This window comes from Pan paniscus, chromosome 20, assembly GCF_029289425.2.
Source record: "Pan paniscus chromosome 20, NHGRI_mPanPan1-v2.0_pri, whole genome shotgun sequence".
Taxonomy (NCBI): domain Eukaryota; kingdom Metazoa; phylum Chordata; class Mammalia; order Primates; family Hominidae; genus Pan; species Pan paniscus.
Window position 1 is genome coordinate 46,478,664 of NC_073269.2, and position 14,717 is coordinate 46,493,380.

General features: G+C 52.9%; 2 protein-coding genes across 20 annotated transcripts in view; both read right to left on the reverse strand.

Moving 5' to 3' along the window:
- Nucleotides 1-2,806: 2,806 nt before the first annotated feature.
- CCNP (cyclin P) lies at nucleotides 2,807-7,787 on the reverse strand. Of its 2 annotated transcripts, XM_008964933.5 has the most exons (6): nucleotides 6,975-7,787; nucleotides 5,314-5,403; nucleotides 5,080-5,235; nucleotides 3,976-4,134; nucleotides 3,740-3,891; nucleotides 2,807-3,072 (listed from the first exon to the last, which is right to left on the reverse strand). In XM_008964933.5, the coding sequence occupies exons 1-6, from the start codon at nucleotides 7,443-7,445 to the stop codon at nucleotides 2,907-2,909; spliced, it is 1,194 nt and encodes a 397-aa protein (XP_008963181.4). In that variant the 5' UTR covers nucleotides 7,446-7,787; the 3' UTR covers nucleotides 2,807-2,906. The 2 variants fall into 2 exon arrangements, with proteins under 2 accessions (XP_008963181.4, XP_008963182.4); XM_008964934.5 differs by lacking the exon at nucleotides 5,314-5,403 and having other exon boundaries at nucleotides 6,975-7,741.
- A 3,135-nt stretch (nucleotides 7,788-10,922) lies between these two features.
- The window catches only part of AKT2 (AKT serine/threonine kinase 2), a 63,861-nt gene continuing 60,066 nt past the window's right edge, over nucleotides 10,923-14,717 (reverse strand). For 13 of the 18 annotated variants that reach the window (XM_063600287.1, XM_034945880.3, XM_003812491.6 and 10 more), the window contains one exon: nucleotides 12,953-14,564. In XM_063600287.1, coding sequence (XP_063456357.1) covers nucleotides 14,485-14,564 — 80 coding nt within the window. In that variant the 3' untranslated portion in view covers nucleotides 12,953-14,484. Of the gene's footprint in view, nucleotides 14,565-14,717 lie in introns of all 18 variants that reach the window. The other 5 variants (XR_010110892.1, XR_010110890.1, XR_010110889.1 and 2 more) reach the window with 5 other exon arrangements.

The following is a 14,717-nucleotide window of genomic DNA, read 5'->3' on the forward strand; positions in this document are numbered from 1 at the left end:
CTTCAGACCCTACTCTCACTGGGCCCCAGTTCAGTGGGAAGACAGACCAGTGACCAGACAGTGACAGCCCTGAGCAGGCTAGCCTGGGAAGCACAGGCAGAGGGGTCGGGGCCGAGGTGGAAGAGGCACAGGCAGAGGGGTCGGGGCTGGGATGTGGGAGGTACCTGCGCTGGGCTGAGGTGGTGACAAAGTCTTCCTGGAAGAGGGAATAACTCTAAAAACAAGAGAGATCTCCTTCTTGCCCTCATCCAGCTCGGCTGTCTATGGGGGAAAACAAGTGAGAGGGCAAACAAGTCCCCAGGAAAGGAAGCATGCAGGAGGCTTTCAAGAAAAAAAATCGAGGATGAATGAGTCAATTGCCCTTCAGTCCTCCTTTGCCGCCTCCTTAGCTGTGGGACCTGGGCCAAGTTCCTCGATCCTCCTCCTTCGGCTTCGTCTGTGCGACATGAGGATAGAAGGCAAGTTAACCTCAGAGCGGTTGCAGAGACCGAATTATCTTATGCAGGTAAGGCACTTAGCACAGGGCTTCATACATTAATGGGCAATTAACAACTGGTGTTTCTTATCGTCCATTAGACTCTGAGTCATGTGATCATGAGTGCCTGGCTCTGAGTCAGCATCCATATATACTTGTTGAATGAATGAGTGTGTCAGTGAATGGCATTATGCATTACTACTCCTTCCCCCTCCTCTGAGACTCTAGCTTGGGTCTCAGCCCCAGGCCTCCCCACTCTCCCCAACTCCACCCCCACAGCACATCCTCCAGCTGGAGGTCCCATGGCAGGTCACATGTGACAGACAGAAACCAGAACTCAGCACCTTCCCTCTCAACCAGAGCATCTGCCTCTATCTCTTATTGTACTTTGCTGTAAAACGCTTTTGCTGAGTGAGTTTCTCCCTTATCCCTGGGGTCCAGCCTTGAACACCTCAGGGGTGCAAACATTTTCCTCTCTGCATCTCCAAACCCAGGCTCAGTTAGGAGTGTAAAACTCGTGAGTTTGAGTTCTTGAGCAGTGCACACACCTTTCCCTACCTCCGGTGTGTCTGTTTTGTAATGAAAAACACAGAGATCTGGCTGGGCGCAGTGGCTCACACCTGTAATCCCAGGACTTTGGAAGGCCGGGGCAAGTGGATCACCTGAATTCAGGAGTTCGAGACCAGCCTGGGCAACATGGCAAAACCTTGTCTCTACCAAAAATACAAAAAATTAGCCAGGGGTGGTGGCGTGCACCACTTGGAAGGCTGAGGCGGGAAGATTGCTTGAACCCAAGAGGTGGAAGTTGCAGTGAGCTGAGATCACACCACTGCACTCCAACCTGAATGATGACAGAGTGAGACCCTGTCTCAAAAAATAAATAAATAAAAAAAAGGAGATCCGTTGATTCATAACCACGTTTTCTGACGAAGTAAATGCCTAGGTACCCAGGCACAGTAGCACAGGACAACTGTACCTAAAATCACAGTCCTGCTGGGATGCAATGCTAACACTTTACAACACCTCCTAGGTGTCAGACATTGTCATAAAGCTTTCCCTTTTATTTATTTTTTATTATTTATTTTGAGATGGAGTCTTGCACTGTCGCCGGGGCTGGAGTGCAATGACGTGACCTCGGCTCACGGCAACATCCACCTTCCAGGTTCAAGCGATTCTCTTGCATCAGCCTCCTGAGTAGCTCGGATTACAGAAGCCCGCCACCACACCCAGCTAATTTGTTGCATTTTTAGTAGAGACGGGGTTTCACTATGTTGACCAGGCCGGTCTCAAACTCCTGACCTCGTGATCCGCCTGCCTCGGTCTCCCAAAGTGCTGGGATTATAGACTTGAGCCACCGCACCTGGCTGCTTTACATATATTTTAACTCACATCGTCACCACAGTGTCAGGAGGTTGGTACCATAATTATCCCCACTGACACCTGGGCACTTCCCAGGTTAAGTATATCAGACCCCATTGATAAAACTCTTACTATCCAGGACTTACTACTACAAACTGATGACCTTCGCAGAGCATCTTCCAGGCTTGGGAGAACCTATCTTCATAGCCCAGTATATGTGATGTGTTGGGCTTGTACAACCATTAAGAAATATTGAATTAGGCCGGGTACGGTGGCTCAAGCCTGTAATCCCAGCACTTTGGGAGGCCGAGGCGGGAGGATCACCTGAGGTTAGGAGTTCGAGACCAGCCTGGCCAACATGGTGAAACATGTCTCTACTAAAAATACAAAAATTAGCCGGGCATGGTGGCAGGAGCCTGTAATCCCAGCTATTTGGGAAGCTGAGGCAAGAGAATCATTTGAACCCGGGAGGCGGAGTTTGCAGTGAGCCGAGACCGCGCCATTGCACTCCAGCAGCCTGGGCAACAAGAACGAAACTCCGTCTAAAACAACAACAACAAAAAAAAAAACAAACAAACAACAAAAAAAAACAGAAAGACTGAATTTTTTAGTTGACATCTAAACGCAGATATGGAATTGCAGAACCTCAGGTTTACTTGAATAAGATCTGAAAATCTGGCAACATCGAGGTAGCATTTCTTCTGACCGGGATGGGCATTCTCAATTCCCCCACAGTCCCCATCTCTTGTGATTTTTTGCCAGTCCTTAAGGGATCCCAGTTTTATCCCGCTGAATGACTCTTGGGGAAGCCCACCATTGCCCCCTGGTGGAGGAGTTCAGAATTTGCATTTTATCTCCCAGCAACCATTAAAGGAAGTGGTGAGCACATCCAATCAGAGGGATGCGAGGCCTAGAAAGCGACCAATCAAAAGCGAGAGGGGACTGGAATTCGACCAATGAGGGCAGAGAGCGCTCAGAATAAAATAAAGTCTTTTATTGAGATGAGAGACGGATACACACTGGGAGGGTTTTGTTTTTTGTTGTTGATTTTTTTGTGACTGAGTCTCAGTACTCAGGGAGGCTCAGACTGGAGGCGGCGGAGCAGGCAGGCGGCGGCAAGGCTGGTCCCCTGGCGCTGGGGCCGCGCATACTTGAGGAAGATTGCGGCGCGACCGGGCGCGGGACCTCGGAGTGCAGCGCGGGCCATGCACGGCTCGAGGGTGCCCAGTTCCTCGGGGCTGCAGCAGGGAGATGGAGAAACTGAGGCAGGGCAAGGGGTTGGAGATGACCCATCCTTGGAACTGGAGACTAAGAAGCGTCGATGTGGGTCCCCAAGGACAGGTCGGGGGCTCTCTTGAGATCGGGCACGCGTCCCGTCTTCAACTGGAGTGACTAGGCGAGCACCGGGGAGAGGTGGACACCCGATTCTTCCTACAGGGCGCGGCTAGTGCGGAGTCAGAAGACGTGAGGAAGCAAGGAGGGGAGCTGAGGATGGGCAGCCATCCTCTCTATGCTGGGCTCACAGGCTGAGGGAAACCATTTCGCCCTGCCTCCTGGTAGCATGGTTAGCGGCCCTAGCAGCTAAAAGAGCACCCCATCCACCACCAGATACAGAGATGGAGGACTCGAGGCCTGGGAGATCCTTCGTTCTCAGCCCTGGAAGGCAATAGGAGCATCTTCTGGGCCTGGGAGACTATCTTCCACCCTGGGGCAAGGTTAAGAGAACCCAGATCTAGACTAATGGGGTCCTCCCACCCCATTCTCTCCCACACCCAGAAAAATCAAGTCTAGGTGCCACCTCCTCCTCAATAATTGTCTCTCATTCTCTGAGACCGTAAAAATGACCAGGAAGGTAAGTCCCTGAAGCTGCGGTGACCCCATACACTTCCTCCGCCAAGACTACACCTGTAAAGTTCTGGCTGGAGCCTGGAGCCCGCCCCGTCGAGCAAGCGGTGCGCCAGGCTCAGAGCCGCAGCCGCACGACGACCCGGCTCCCATCCCGCCGCCTCGGCCTCCAGCAAAGACAGCTCCAGGAGGTAGGTGGCAAGTAGCATCACCTGCAAGTGAGGCGGGGCGACTGTCAGGCCACGCCCCACCTCGCGCCGGCCACGCCCCCACCCCGCGTATTCACAAGGGCTCACCTGGGGGCTGCTCCCTGCCAGCGCGGCCAGCAGCCCGAGGCACAGCAGCGGGCCCGGGTAGTGCAGCCGGAAATCCAGGCGGCTCAGGATGCGGCGCTCGGCGCGCAGCAGTTCCGCCCGTGAGAAGGAGTCCGCGCTCAGGAGGCAGAGGAAGGCGGGCTGCAGATGGGGGATGCGGGCGGGGGGTGAAGGAGTCTTGGATCCGGGCTGTTTACTCCCTGCCCTGGAAAGGCCCCAAGTTCCGGACCTCAGTTTCCTGGTGTGTAAAATGGGGCCATTGACTTGTGTCTGGAAGTCTTAGAGAGCACGGGCTTGAGGGTCCTGGGTTCAAGACCTAGGTTCGAGTTCAAACCCCATCATCTGCTCACTGTGTGACATAGGACATTCACTTAAGCTCTCTGCCTCAGCTACCCCCCGCCCCCCGTAAAACAGATACTACTCCCTGCTTCACCAGGCAGTTCTGATAAGGCACTGAACTCATGCATGTTGACGGTAACTATTCAAGATGGACTAGTTTATATTATTTTTATTTACTTTTCTAAATTAGAGACGAGGTCACCTTGGCTCCCCAAAGTGATTTGTTTTGTTTTGTTTTTTGTTGTTGTTGTTTGGTTTTTTTGGAGTGCAGTGGCGCGATCTCAGCTCACTGCAACTTCCGCCTCCTGGGTTCAAGCAATTATCCTACTTCAGCCTCCTGAGAAGCTGGGCCTACAGGCGTGCACCACCACACCGGGCTAATTTTTATATTTTTAGTAGAGACAGGGTTTCACCATGTTGGTCAGGCAGGTCTCAAACTCCTGATCTCAAGTGATCTGCCGGTTTCAGCCTTCCAAGGTGCTGAGATTACAGGCGTGAGCCACCACCCCCAGCCTTAAGACAGACTATTCTAGACTGAGTCCAAGTTCCAACTGCTTGATTTGGGGCAAATGTCTTCCTCTCTCTGAGCCTCGGTCTCCTCTTCTGTTTAAGGGACACATTGACAGCCCCTCCCTCATACATGTTGGGAATCCCAGACTCAGCACGGTGCTTGGCACACAGTAATCACTGAATCAGTTACTCCCCAAAGGACTCCATCCACCCTCCCAAACCCCACCCCGGAAGTACCTCGGGAAGCACGCACTCTTCCATTTTGCACGCCACAAACAGGCAAGCCACGCCCAGCAGCTGCAGGCGATGTAGGCGCACGCGGCCAGCGCTCAGGTAGGAATCAAGCAGGTGAACCGCCAGATAAAGTGTGTCACCAGCCAGACCCAGGTACTCCTGAGGAGGGGCAAGGGTGACCACAGGGTCCCGGGCAGCGACGCAAACTCAGCCCCCCACACCCTTCCAGATACCTACGTGCACCTGGACCAGCCAGTCTACCACCAGGGCGCGCATCTCCGGGGTCACAGCGCGGGGCAGGGCTCTCAGGGGCAGCACGCGGCACACCTGGGGTTGGGGCAGGGACGCTTCACTCTCCACACCTGTGTCTCTGCCTGTCTCCTGAGCTCCAGCCCTGGGTGCAGCAGCCTCCTCCAGTCAGTTGGACATCTTAGGCGTGCCACACCCAAACTGGACTCCAAATGAGCTCCTCTTACGTGTCCTCACCTAGAACTCTGGGCTTCGTTCCAGATGCCTCCATACCCACCTCTCCAGTCTGTAGCCCCCAGAGCCACGTGGACTCCTGGGCGTCTCCCCCTAGGTTCCCAGACTTCACTTTTTTTTTTTTTTTTTTTGAGACAAAGTCACTCTGTTGCCCAGGCTGGAGTGCAATGGCGCAATCTTGGCTCACTGCAACATCCGCCTCCTGGGTTCAAGCGATTCTCCCGCCTCAGCCTCCCGAGTAGCTGGGATTACAGGCATGTGGCACCATGCCCGGCTAATTTTTATATTTTTGTGGAGACGGGGTTTCACCACGTTGACCAGACTGGTCTTGAACTCCTGACCTCAGGTGATCCGCCCACCTCAGCCTCCCAAAGTGCTGGGATTACAGGTATGAGTCACTGCACCCGGCCTCAGACTTCAACTCTTGACCACCAATCCTCAACCCCTCTGCCTCAGAGCACCCAGAAGCGTCTTCCCAAAGAAAGATCTGACCAAGGAACTCCCCAGCTTAAAACCCTTCCATGGCTCCCAGTACCCTTGGAGAAAACTCTGATTTCTTTCAGGCTCTGCTCCAGCATCACCTCTTCCCTCTCTCTCCCCACAACCCACGCGTCAGCCACAGCTGCCTTCTTTTTGGCTCCTAGACTATACCAAGCCCATTCCTAACCCAGGCCCTTTGCACTTCCTGTTTCCTCTACAGAGAGGGTCCTTCCCCAGCCCCTTGCTCGACCTTTCCGTCATTCAACTAACATCTCCATGACTTTGTCTATACTCCTACCACCCGATCACTATCTCTTTGTCTCAGCATTTTCACTGTGAAGATGACTCCCTGTGTGCTTTGTCTATTTGGCCGCTAGGCTGCCAGTCCCACGAAGGCAGGGACTTCTGCCCACAACACAGGTGTCTCTCAGGTCCTAACAGAGATCCTGGCCCAGGAGAGTCGCAGGCAAGACGTTCAACAAACTCCTCCCTTCAGTCTTCCTTCTGCAGCAGGGATATCTGAAGGCTGGCGAGGCCAATGTTTTGGTTTGCGTGGCCTTTCCCTAGTTATTCTATGTGTTTGCTCATCTCCCCAGAACGAGGCCAGCATTGCAGCATCTCCAGCACCTAAAACATTTGCTACTAAACCATTAAATATTTGTTAAACAAATAAATGTGGAGGATAAGTACAGGGGACCATAAACACCCCAGGAGGGGCTGCAAAGAGCCCTGGGACGGTGGGAAAGGGCATTCCCAGCGGTAGAAACGGCGCTGTGTGAAAACAAAACAAAAGCCTGGACGTTGCAGGGAAAGAACGCCGGCTGCCAGTGATAGGGAGGAGACGCTGGAGCGGTGGGAGTTCAGAGTGGTGTTGAGTGGGTGCCGGGCTGTAGGCCGGCGTCGCCCTCACCAGGGCAGGCGGCGGGTAGGCTCACCATGACTTCGGCGAAGATGTCCCCGGCGTACTCGCGTTCTCCCTGCAGCCCCAGCGCGCTCAGCGCCTCCTCCAGCCCCGGCGGCCTCGCCAGGCGTCTTGGGGAGACACTGGGGCCCGCGGGGAAGCCGTCGGGGACTGCGGCGCTTGAAGGCTCTGCGTCGAGGGAGGCAGCGGGACTCTGCAAAGGAGAGGGCCTGGGGGCCCAGCGCCTAACGATAGACCCGAGCCGGGAGCCGGACCCCTGGTCCCTGCCTCTCACCAGCATCCTCCAGGAGGGTGTTGCGGGCGAGGCCAAGCACCGACCCTTGCAGCTAGGGGAAGAGACGCGCGGCGGGCGCTTTAAAGGCCCCTGGGCGCGTGCGCACTGAGCCCGCCTCGCCTGGGCAGGTGCACAAAGGTGAGTGCCCCGCAGGCTGGCTCTGTCCTCTCGAAGCCCTCTAAGGTCGGACAGCTGGAGACAGATCCTCATCCTGCTGCCCGGAAGCAGCCCCTCTGGGCCTCGCTTTCCTGACCATAAAGTCGGGATGATTTCACAATGTAGAATCAGGGTTTGCACCGTCAGAGGATGGATGTACAAACATAGATCGGAGGTTAGAATGACCCTTGTGGTGTCGGTGTCGCAATGGAATTGGAGATAAAATTGTGTGAACACATGGTTGTTTATATAGAAGTTAAGTGTTGTGTGGCCGGGTGTGGTGGCTCACTCCTGTAATCCCAGCACTTTGGGAGGCCGAGGCGGGCGGATCACGAGGTCAGGAGATGGAGACCATCCTGGCTAACACGGTGAAACCCCATCTCCACTAAAAATACAAAAAGTTAGCTGGGCGTGGTGCCAGGAGCCTGTAGTCCCAGCTACTCAGGAGGCTGAGGCAGGAGAATGGCATGAACCCTGGAGGCGGAACTTGCAGCGAGCCGAGATTGGGCCACTGTACTCCAGCTTGGGCGACAGAGCGAGACTCCGTCTCAAAAAAAAAAATTTTTTTTTTTAAAAAGTGGTTTGTATGCAAACATGTATTTCCTAGCTTAATCCACTGGGAGAGCTTAAGAGCAGCGACACCCCAATAGTGAGAAGCACCCCTAACATCCAAACCCTGGCTGCCGCATCCCATTCTCCACTAAAAGGAACCAGGGCTACTTGGAGAAATGGCTGATCCCAGGGTCATACAAGAGAAAGTACAAGATCTGGAATATTTTTGTGTGGCAGAAAGTGTCCCAATGGCAGGGCAAGTCACATAGATGCAGAAGTCACTAGCTAAATCTAGAAAATGTGAGCATCAAGATGATAGTCATGGATCACAAACCACTGAATAAAATTAAAATACAAGTTTATTCTGATATAACTCAGGCAGTGGGAAAGAAAAGCTCTTCTAATCTTTAGAACGTGAACTATAAATGTGTTTTGTTTTCAGACAGGGTCTCGCTCTGTCACCCAGGCTGGAGTGCAGTGGTGTGAACATGGCTTACTGCAGCCTCAACCTCCTAGGCTCAAGTGATCCTCCCATCTCAGGCTCCCAAGTAGCTAGGACTACAGGTGTGCGCCATCATGCTTGGCTAATTTTTAAATTTTTCTGTAGAGACTGGGGTATCACTTTGTTGCCTAGGCTGGTTTTGAACTCCTGGGCTCAAGCAATCCTCCCACCTTGCCTTCCCAAAGTGCTAGGATTACAGGTGTGAGCCACCATGACTGGCCGAACTAATAATGTAGAAGGATGGAAAATCCTATTTGGCAACCACCACAGCATCATTTCATGCAAGAAATATCAATAGATGTTCAAACTAGTGGGTGAACATCTGATAGGAATCGGGATATCTACAAAATGTTTCTACACAAGATGCTTATTAACTGTGTAAACCAAAAGGTATCTGAGATAGGTGTCAATCAATTTAGAAAGCTTATTTTGCCAAAGTTAAGGGTGTGCGTGTGACACAGCCTCAGGAGGTATTCGGGGCACAGCTTGGTTTTATACGTTTTATGGAGACATGAGACGTCATCAATATGTGTAAGCTGTACATTGGTTCGGTCCGGAAAGGCAAGACAACTCGAAGCAGGGGAGGGGGCTTCCAGGTCATAGAAAGGAGACAAACGGCTGCATTCTTTTGAGTTTGATTAGCCTTTTACTGAATGCACAATTTACAGGAAGAGCCATCCATGCCTAGTCTGGGTCAAACAATAGGGCAGAGGAAGCCATCAGATATGCATTGGTCTCATGTGAGCACAGGGATGACTTTGAACTCTGCCTGTCTTCTGTCCACAAGGAATTTCCTTGCGGGCAAATGGAGAGACGTAAGTAGCTTTAAAAAAAAAAAAAGATATACATATCTTTTTTTTTTTTTTTAGGCCAGGCGCAGTGGCTCACGCCTGTAATCCCAGCACTTTGGGAAGGTGAGGCAGGCAGATCACTTGAGGTAAGTTCGAGACCAGCCTGGCCAACATAGTGAAACCCTGTCTCTATTAAAAATACAAAAATTAGCTGGGTGTGGTGGTGGGTGCCTGTAATCTCAGCTACTGGTGAGGCTGAGACAGGAGAATCGCTTGAACCCTGGAGGCAGAGGTTGCAGAGAGCCAATATCGCACCATGGCACTCCAGCCTGGGCGATAGAGCGAGACTCCGTCTTAAAAAAAAGAGAAAAAGTGAGGCAACCAACCCTGGTTGAGGGAAAATAACTGCAAAATAACTGCCCTGTGAGTTTCACACCTGCCAACTGAATGCAACATGTGAGCCTGGTCATTAGCTAGGAATTTTTAACATACAAGGACATTAAGCATGACCATTAGCGAACACTATAAAATCTGTACAGAAGAGCAGTTTCAATGTTAGCTTCCTGACCTTGATAACTGGAGAGCAGTTATGTAGCAGAATGTTCTTTAGGACAGGTATACAATGTGGAGCAGGAGGTGGAGGGGTGAATGTAACATTCCGATCCCATTTTTGTCCGTTTTAAGTAAAATGCTATGACAAACCTGGCGAAGGGTATATTTTGTAATTCTTCTACATAACTTTTATTTTTGAATAGATTGACAGTTCCCACCTACCCCACACCCAATTTCCCCAATGAACATCTCATATTAGTGTGCCCCATTTGTCACAATCCGTTAGACCAATATTCATCTATTAAGTCCATGCTTTATTCAAGCCTTCCTTTTTCCCTACGTTCTTTTTCTATTTCAGGAGACATTACATTTAGTCACCATGACTCTTTTGGTTGATCTTGGATGTGTCACTTTCTCAGACTTTCCTGATTAACCACCTTGGCAGACAAATCCCTCAACTGAGATCTGTCTGATGTCTGCTTCCTCTCAGTGAGGTGGTGTGTGTCTGCAGGAGGAGGATCAGAGGGAAAGTGCCATTCTATCACATTAAAGGGATACTGTGAAGGTGATTCATCGGCAATGTTGGCCTCGATTGGCTGGATGATGTAGTGTTTGCCAGAGACCTTCACTGAAAAGTTACTTTTCCCCCTCTCCACACTGCACTCTTTGGAGGAGTCACTGCAGCTCACGCCTAAGAAGTGGGGGTTCCACAGCCCTCCTTGAAGGCTGTCTACAGAAATTACTTATGATTTTGTGTAGATTTGCGTATTCTCCCCATTTTGCCACTTAGCAATAGACTTATTTCACATTTTAGGTGAAAACCCAATATTATGCTATTTATTTTGTTGTTCAAATTCTTTTCAGCTTTGGCCACTGGAAGCTTTCTGTTGGCTCCTGTGTCCCTGTGACTTAAGCATATCAGTGCGTGCTTTCAGGCACTGCAAGATGCCCCAGGCTCATCTTGTACATTTCCTGCCCCAGGCCTGGAATAATCTTAGTACAGCACTATTTTTGAAAGTTTTCTGCAAGTCTGCAATTATTTCAAAATTTAAAGTATGTGAATGGCTACACATTTTTGGAAAGGTACTGGACATTAAAATCCTGGGATGTAGACAAACAAAAGCACCAGCACAGTACAGATGGATAGCTAGTTTATTACAGGACTGCTGGTAGCACCAAACGAAACCAAGTCAATTCCTGTTAACGGGGCAGCTGAAGCGGTTGAGGGGTGAACCCCAGGAAGCAGCTGGAAAGCCTGAGTTCCCCCCATGCAGCAGCTAAAAGGGAATCGCACTGCTACCCCCGACTCAACACAACCATCAATGCACGAGGGCAGCCCCCAGAGGCTTCACATTAACTGGAAAAGATTACACAAAAAGAGCAGGAAACTACCAATTTATGATGCGTGTCCATTTGCACAGAGGTAATCAGCACCAAAATGAGTACTCAAGGCCCTGCGACCTCGGGTGAATTTCCTTTCTTATACTCCTGCTTTGCTGTCTTTTTTAATGGCATGTATCATGTTTTTTTTATTTTTATTTTTAGAGACACAGTCTCACTGTCCCAGGCTGCAGTGCAGTGCCACAATCATAGCTCACTGCAGCCTCAAACTCCTGGGCTCAAGTGATCTTCCCACCTCACCTCAGCCTTCCAAGTTAGCTGGGATTGCAGGCATGCACCACCATGCCCAGCTAATTTTTGTATTTTTTGTAGAGATGAAGGTCTCCCTATGATGCCCAAGCTGGTCTCGAACCCCTGGCCTCAAGAGACCCGCCCGCCTCGGCCTCCCAAATTGCTGGGATTACAGGCATGAGCCACTGTGCCCAGTCACTGTTCTTTATATACAAAAAAGAACGTGTGAAATTTTTAAAATGTACATTGCAAAAGACGATTATTCTACTCAAAATTTATTTGGTAAGATTTTATTAAGACTCTAAGTTCAAACACCCTTCTTGGGAAAAGCTCTACAGGATAACCACACATGCTCAACTACGGGGCCAGCTGCTGCAGCTGTGGGACCCCATCCTGTGGAAGAGGAGAGAGGCACTAAAAAGATGAGGTAGCCAGGCCTGTGCCCACACTACAAGACCTGTGTCACCATGGTGTGAGGAGCAGCAACGTGGGTCAATTCGGGGCTGGGACGAGATGGAAGAGTAAAAGGCCTTTCTTCATAGGCCTGCCTATTTTATGACCACCAGGGTAGACTTTTGTAATTAAATTAAGGTCCACATGACTTTAGAAAGACAAACTAAAAAACCCCAACCAAACGAGTCTTAGCTGTAGCTAACTCTGATTTCTGTAAATTGGATCTGACTTTTTCTGCTTACATTCACTTAAAATCTCAAAGACTCAATGGGTGTGAAGTGCTAACACCTTGCGGCAAAATCTCAAATTCATCTGTGCCAGGCCCTCTGCACAGCAGGGCTCAGCAGGGCAGGCCAGGGCTCTGGTCCCTGGTCCCTTGCTGGGGGAGGTGTTCCATCCGGCCAGCGCCCGGCCATGCAGCCACGTGACTCAAGCACGGGAAGTGCAGGGGCCCAGACACATCCAGGCTAAAGGGCAGTGCCTAGGGGAGGGCTGACCCCAAGCTGAACGGGGTTCTAACCAAACGCTCAGGAGCTCCCAGGTGACAGCAACCACGCCACCATGAACACACCACTGGGTCTGTACTGGAATTTGGGGGCCTCAAGGCTTCCAGGTGGCAGCATAAACAGGGAGGTGGGGCAGGATAGGAATGCCCCCCTCTAAGGCTCGGCAGCCGGGTGGAATGAACCACTCCCTCTCATTCAGTGACAGCACAGGCACCCTCCTCATTCTGGGCTATCCAGATCTTCCAGCCCTGTCCCTCCACCCCACCTCTCTTAGCCTAAGCAGCACTGAGGGCCTGGAGTGGTCTCTGTCTACCCCACCCCCACATGCGGGGAGCCTTCCCATACCCCTCAGCCCCACAGCACCAGCTCCACCCACCCTCTCCAGCCTGAGCTCCTGCACACACCCCAGCTGCCCTCACCCTGAGCTCATTCTCACCTCCACGCCCCGGCTCAGTGCCCTCCTTGCTGAAGGGAGCGGCTAGTACAGGAGGAGCTGGGGCCCAGGGGTCCGACTCCATCACCAAGGCAAAGCCCAGAGTGGTTGGGCCGGCGTGAGTGCAGGCTGGGCCCTGGTCTGAAATGAGTGTCTTTATTGCTTGTACCGTACAAATATGAAGACGAGGAGAAAGGCCAGTAGGGACGGAGAACTGTCAGATAACGACATCGCACACAGAGGAAAAAGACCCTCACCCACCCGAACCAACCCCACCCCTCCCCACCCTGCCATGAACTGTGTAGTACAGGAGATGGGGTAGGGAGAGCAAACCCACAAAAGCTAAACTCCAAACACCCAGAGGTGTTGCTACAGGGAGGGGAGGCGTGGGCAGGGCAGCTCATGGATCACGGTGGGGCTCCTCCCACTAGGTCAGCACCCCTCCCCCACAGGATGAAATGCTCGGGCCAGGGACGGGGCCCAAGCCCACACACCATGCACACTGGAGGACATGCTGCCCTCACACAAACACACATGCACACACACCCACGTGTGCCTGCGTCCCGCCGACACACGCAGTCCGAGGCACGCACAGGAGTCCCACAGCACTGACATGGACGTGCACTCATGTTCAACCTTAAGGCTGCAGAACGTGGGGCCCTGGGAAGAGGGAGGGGTGAGGGGGGCCTAGGAGCCTCCCTTCTCAGAGGCCCCCCACCCCAATAGGTACCAGAGATGCCCACCCCCACCCCTCCCTGACCAAGTCCATGGGGCCCAATACTGTCCGGTGTAAGATTGTAACAGCCAAGGCTGGTGCCCCTCCACCCCCGCAGAGGAGAGGGTGAGCCCAGCCCATAGCCCCCCAGTGGGGCCAGGCCAGGCCCAGGGTCCAGCGGGAGGTAAGGCCAGCTGGAAGGAAGCCCTAGTAAGGCACGGGGCTGGGAGGCAGGCAGGTTTGCCCCCAAATGTTCCTCCTGCCTCATCCATAGGGTGAGGACAGTTTGGTGGGGAGGAGGCCGGACCAGGAGGCGGCACCCAGCCCGGCCACTCCTGGTTCCCCATGGTACAGATCCTAGGATCTGACTCCATTCACCAGGGAGCAGCCCTAACCCCCAGCCCTGCAGCTCCCAAGGGCCCCTGCCTGCCCCTGGACATTATTGCTTTTCTGCCCCCATAGGGGGACAGCGGGTGGGGGATTGGACCGCCCCGTGCCTGGCCACTCCGAACCTAGGCCACGGGGCCTGGAAGGCAGCACCACTGTCTGCCGGGTGTCGCGTCCCACCAGAAGGCAGCCTTCGTCCAGATGCAGCAGCGCAGAGGCAGACACCAGCACGACACCCAGGCCAGAAACTCAGGTAGGCCCCGGGCGCCATGCTTCACCCCTCACTGGGGCTTGTGTGGATTAAAACCTGAATCTCCAACCGCCCAACAGCCCAGGCCTGGGCGGGAGGTGGAGTCTTCCAAATGCGAGTCTGGGCACAAAGGTGAGGCTGGAGGCAGGGGCTGCAGGGGCCGCTGGGGTGCGTCTGGGAGGGGCCTGAAGAAGAACTGGAAAGGGGGTGAGGAGGTGGGGGTGGGGACACAAACCAAAAAGGCAAAGTAAAAAGTTAGGGGGAAAAAACCACCCAGCGGTGATGGCAGCGAGCGTGCGTCCTCTGCGTGGACAGACTGCTCACTCCCGGATGCTGGCCGAGTAGGAGAACTGGGGGAAGTGGGTCCGCTGGTCCAGCTCCAGTAAGCCCAGGCTGTCATCTGTGGGCGGCAGAGGTGGATGGGGAGGACCAGTCAGGAGAGGGCCTGGGACACCTGCCCAGACTCCCTGGGGAAACGGCCCCAGCTGGCGGGGGCTGCCCACAGGACAGGACAGGAAAGGCCCATCCCTCCGCAATGGAGGCCCTCAGCCAC

Coding starts and splice junctions, on each gene's coding strand:
- CCNP (XM_008964933.5), bottom strand. CDS start 7,445: ATGAGGATCTGTCTCCAGCTGTCCGACCTTAGAGGGCTTCGAGAGGAC. Junction 5,404..6,974: donor ACATCTTCGCCGAAGTCATG/GTGAGCCTACCC, acceptor CCCCAACCCCAG/GTGTGCCGCGTGCTGCCCCT. Junction 4,135..5,079: donor AAGAGTGCGTGCTTCCCGAG/GTACTTCCGGGG, acceptor CCCCATCTGCAG/CCCGCCTTCCTCTGCCTCCT.